The sequence below is a fragment of the Hordeum vulgare genome, chromosome 2H, assembly GCF_904849725.1.
Source record: "Hordeum vulgare subsp. vulgare chromosome 2H, MorexV3_pseudomolecules_assembly, whole genome shotgun sequence".
NCBI classification, from domain to species: Eukaryota; Viridiplantae; Streptophyta; class Magnoliopsida; order Poales; family Poaceae; genus Hordeum; species Hordeum vulgare.
Window position 1 is genome coordinate 637,680,194 of NC_058519.1, and position 3,313 is coordinate 637,683,506.

The 3,313-nt window shown below is 51.2% G+C and overlaps 1 protein-coding gene across 2 annotated transcripts; it reads right to left on the minus strand.

The window, feature by feature from the left end:
* Positions 1 to 664: 664 nt before the first annotated feature.
* On the minus strand, positions 665 to 2,550 carry LOC123431064. 2 transcript variants are annotated; one of them, XM_045114878.1, is made up of 5 exons: positions 2,351 to 2,550; positions 2,177 to 2,220; positions 1,957 to 2,044; positions 1,119 to 1,174; positions 665 to 1,034 (listed from the first exon to the last, which is right to left on the minus strand). In XM_045114878.1, the coding sequence occupies exons 1-5, from the start codon at positions 2,415 to 2,417 to the stop codon at positions 816 to 818; spliced, it is 474 nt and encodes a 157-aa protein (XP_044970813.1). In that variant the 5' UTR covers positions 2,418 to 2,550; the 3' UTR covers positions 665 to 815. The 2 variants fall into 2 exon arrangements, with proteins under 2 accessions (XP_044970813.1, XP_044970812.1); XM_045114877.1 differs by having other exon boundaries at positions 1,957 to 2,047.
* Positions 2,551 to 3,313: the final 763 nt, after the last annotated feature.

Genomic DNA, 3,313 nt, shown 5'->3' on the forward strand with positions numbered 1-3,313 from the left:
CCGGCGCGCGCGCACGACAGCAACGCGCGCCAGGTCCAGCCATCGGCCATGCATGCATGCGTGGTGGATAAACGGCACCGTCGCGGCGCCACTGCATGCATTAAGCATGCGCCCATTACGCACCCACCTGCGACAACGATAACCACCAGACCAGGCAGGCAGGGCCGGCCAGTTCATCAAGCGGGCATGCATGCATGCATCCATGCACAGACAGTACAGATCGCACACACTGCATGTGAGACGAACCTCCCCTTGTCATGCCCCTCACCGACCAGCTCTTAACTAATCGGACGAATGGACTAGCTCGTTTTAAGTGCAACACACTCCATTGGTAGTATTAATCAATAATCTGGTCGATGTGTCACATGCACATAAACGTAACCTCACATTCTCACGGCAAAGCTATACTACTCCCACATATGGTACTATATAACTAGTGGTCAAAACGGCGGCGTTGTTACATACACGGGCATAGTACATGCATGCACGTTACAACCGCGGGAAGCTCGAGGGGAACGCAAGGTTTTGTGTTATTGTGTAGTGCCAGTAGGACGATCGTCGTCTCCAGTCCTCACGAAAGGCGCAGCGATTCCGGCGACGCTGTCTAGCTCTGTCCCGTAGCAGTATCGTACTAGTATCAGTCACCACTTGATGATCAATCAAATTAGCTGTACCGCACTATTCTATTCCATCAGGCGGGGATTCATAAGCTAATAGCTCCACAAACCTAATAATCAACCAGTAGCCACGTACTGGTGGTACTACGTACTATAATAATCTACGTACTCCGTGACAATGTATCCATCGGGATCGATTCAGTTGTGGATGGGAGGCTTTCTGGCCGCCGGCGAGTAGTCCATCCCGGCGATGTCGATCAGGTCCGGGTACGTCCTCGTCTCCTGCTGCGGCTGATGCGGTCGCCGCGGCAGCGTCCGGCGCGACCATTTCTTCTGCTGCGGTTGCGCCGCTTCCTCCTGCTCGGCACCCTGGCTGGTGACCTGCGCGTCGCCGTCGTCCTTCTTCTTTGTGGGTATCTGAAAACACACGCGTGGCGCAGTCCGGTCAGAGCCTGAAAACCCGGGGAAGGAAAGGAATGCGTGCCCTGCGACGGCACTGACCTGATGCTTCGCCGGTTCGTCGTGAGCGTGCGGCGACGGTGGCTTTCTCTCCTTTCCTGCACGCACCAAAGAGAGACCCTCCACGTTAGATAGGTTAAGGCTGCTGCCTGCATGCATGCATGCATGCCACAACTCAAGGAAGCTGAAAATACTGCAAAAGCCAGAAAGTCAAGCTACAATTAACAGCGCACGTTAGAAGCCGGCCGTGAAGGTTAACGCGTGGCCGTCGACGTACTACAGTGGTTAATTATGTCTTTTTTTTACCGTCCTGACATGATGTGACATATGTGTGTGCTATAGTAGTACCGTTGCTGCTCAGAGCCAGAAATGGAACTACGGGCCACGCACATATGCCAATGCATGCAAATGCATCCACAGAAACAGGGGAACATGTTGGGAACTTGGGGTCACAGCAGTAGCGCGCGGGTGAAAACCAAACTGACGGTGCAGATCGAGAGCTAAAAACTCAGGGTTTCAGGTACACAACATATTATTAGCTAAGCACCGCTACTAATCATCGTGAATTGGAGTAGAACTGTGCTTCTCCTTTTACATCACCCAAGCTCCAAACCAAGACGTACGCAGCTCGCAGCAGCATTAGGACAGGTGATGAAGACTGCTACCATACGAAGGTAATTATGCCCTGCAAAGGGATGAGTACGGTGGATATTCAGGGAGCGGCTTAATTAGTGGTGATTAGGTTCATGCCCGCCAGGACCGTAGTAATCTTCGTGGAACCTCGGCACGGCAGACCGAGCGTACGCACTAGCAACCACTTGGTGGTGGTCTCTATCCTTCACAACAATGGTGGTATGAGTCGTCTGCTCCATTGCTGTACCTGGGCAATTCCCATCGGCCGTGCAGGGCTTGCTGCCGGTCGAATCAGCGGCGCCATTGGGTTTGGGTGGCTGCCCGGCCAGTTGTTCCTGCTGGATGCACAAGGGAAGCAGAGAAGAAATGAGCAAACTTTGACAAAAATTGATTCAGTTTCAGTTTCAGGCAGGAAGAACTGCCTGGATCAGGAATTCAGGATCACTGATCATAGACAGGGTACTGACCTTGTTTTCGAGTGCTTCATGAAGGTGCCTGTCCAGCCGAATCCCTGCATTTCCAAAGAAAGAAAATTCGTTCCAGTGAGCACTGATCCTGGACACAGGGTACCCCCAAAAGAGCCACCAAATGCAAGAGCAAATAGATGAGTGGCCAGCTAGCCAGCCATGAGTGAAGCATACCATGTGCTGTTGTAGCCAGAACCAGGAGGAGGAGGAGAGAGGCCAGGACCATCAATGATGTCCTCATGATCTGTATGTTGATCCAAAAGAGCTGGGAGTCCTGAGGTACTAGCAACTGATGGCCCGGTGGGAGATGCTAGAGCTGGTGCTAAATATATGGGAATTGGTAGAGCAGGTGAAGGAGAATGGAAGCAAAGCCTAAGAAGAACTGGCCTCAGGAGCTTGTATTTATAGACAGGCAGGGGCCTGAGGGTCTCCTCCCCCAGATCCACTCACTGACCACACTGTACTGACCACTGACATGTCAAACTCACAAATTAATTAAGGCGATCTTAAGGAAAAACAATTGGAACCGCCGCGTACCTTGGTGTTGGCGATTGTTGTTTAATCCACTTCTGCATCCTGTGCTCTGGTTGGGCTGTCACTTTTTAAGGAAGGGTGTTCCCCAAAACCTTGGTACCTGTTTTAATCTACCTCTTGTGCTTTGTCCTAACCTGACTCGGTTATAATTTATACAGGATTGCCCTTTTTAAGTGCTTCAAGCCTTCAAACCCTCTTGCAACTGTTGAGGCTTACCAGGAGTGGCAGCATGGTCCCTACTTCTTGCAAGTGTGGTTGCATTATCATCCGTTAATAATTTCACTAAGAAGCAGTCAAGGTGCTACTGCTCATATCATCTTTCAACTTTTGCCTTTTTCTCTTCAAAAGATTGTGGCTTTCTCCTCCTTTTGCTCTACACTTACTATTATGAATTGTTCAGCTTCACCGCACTTCCTCCAGAATCCTCCTTAACGGGCCAGCAGGCCCCCTAATTTGGCATGGTCGTGGCCTCCGTCGGGGTAACCCGCTATCCCCTTTGCTCTTCGTCGTCGCCATTAGTTCGCTTCAGAAAATCTTTGACTTGGCCACATCGCATGAGCTACTACACAGGATATGGGGTCGTGGATCTTCCTTCCGGACTTC